The sequence below is a fragment of the Rhagoletis pomonella genome, unplaced genomic scaffold, assembly GCF_013731165.1.
Source record: "Rhagoletis pomonella isolate Grant_MI unplaced genomic scaffold, Rhpom_1.0 Rhpom_scaffold_03599, whole genome shotgun sequence".
Lineage (NCBI taxonomy): Eukaryota > Metazoa > Arthropoda > Insecta > Diptera > Tephritidae > Rhagoletis > Rhagoletis pomonella.
The window spans coordinates 1-867 of record NW_023462151.1 but is presented as its reverse complement, the minus strand read 5'-3'; the positions used below and the strand labels follow the sequence as shown (position 1 = coordinate 867).

At 35.4% G+C, this 867-nt stretch overlaps 1 protein-coding gene across 1 annotated transcript; it reads left to right on the top strand.

Moving 5' to 3' along the window:
• Window positions 1–255: 255 nt before the first annotated feature.
• LOC118754253 (kxDL motif-containing protein CG10681-like) lies at window positions 256–862 on the top strand (the record flags this gene model as incomplete). The annotated part of the gene is made up of 2 exons (XM_036489117.1): window positions 256–536; window positions 601–862. Coding segments are annotated over exons 1-2 (456 nt in total), but the record flags the coding sequence as incomplete, so codon positions are not given.
• Window positions 863–867: the final 5 nt, after the last annotated feature.

The following is an 867-nucleotide window of genomic DNA, read 5'->3' as shown; positions in this document are numbered from 1 at the left end:
CGTCTTCAAAAGAGTCACAACTCAAAATAATACGGTTGTCAGAAAATGCGAAAAACTATTTCTTAGCACATGATAATCATATGGGCGAGGGCAACTTTACCTTAGATTTTTTTAACAAATTATAACAAAAATTTGCTCCAGCTTTTGCTGAAAGGTAAATAAAAGCTTTGTATGCATTTTTAGCGCATAATTTCAAAAGTGATAAATTTTGAGTTGTAACTCTTTTGAAGACGGTATGCTATTTTGTTTTCTTTTTAGAAAAAAAAAAAAAAACAAAATCAATAAACAAATTCACAAAGGAACAGGACGCAACTATTTTGGATTTGCTTGGACTCAAAACAAATGGCCCAGTCTTCACAAATAAATCAATCGCCTCCTGCAAAGGGAAATAATGGAGTCGCAACGGAAGATGTCACTCCAGAAAGCGAATTTGAGGGATTCCATAACTACACTGCAGCCGAAGTTTTCATACAAGGTCTAGCTGGATTAGTAAATCAAGGCGATGTCGAAACCATGATACGCGCGCAGAAACAAATGCAAGATGAACATCTTTTCTTTTTATCTCACAATTTACATAAAAACTATTTTTGTTTTACGCAGGTTACAGCGCTTTGAGAAGACGAATGAGATGATGTTAAACTGTAATCAATTATCACAAAGTCGCCTGAAAAATGCAAACGACGACTTTAAAAAGCATGTAAAATTGTTAACTGAAATGAAAAAGGATCTTGATTACATTTTTCGAAAAGTGCGTTCCATTAAACAAAAACTGAACCAACAATATCCCTTAGCCTACGCCGAAGCCCAACCACAAAGAAGCAGCTTAGCTGAAGAAGCAGAAGACGAGACAGAAGTAGCGAGTTCTCT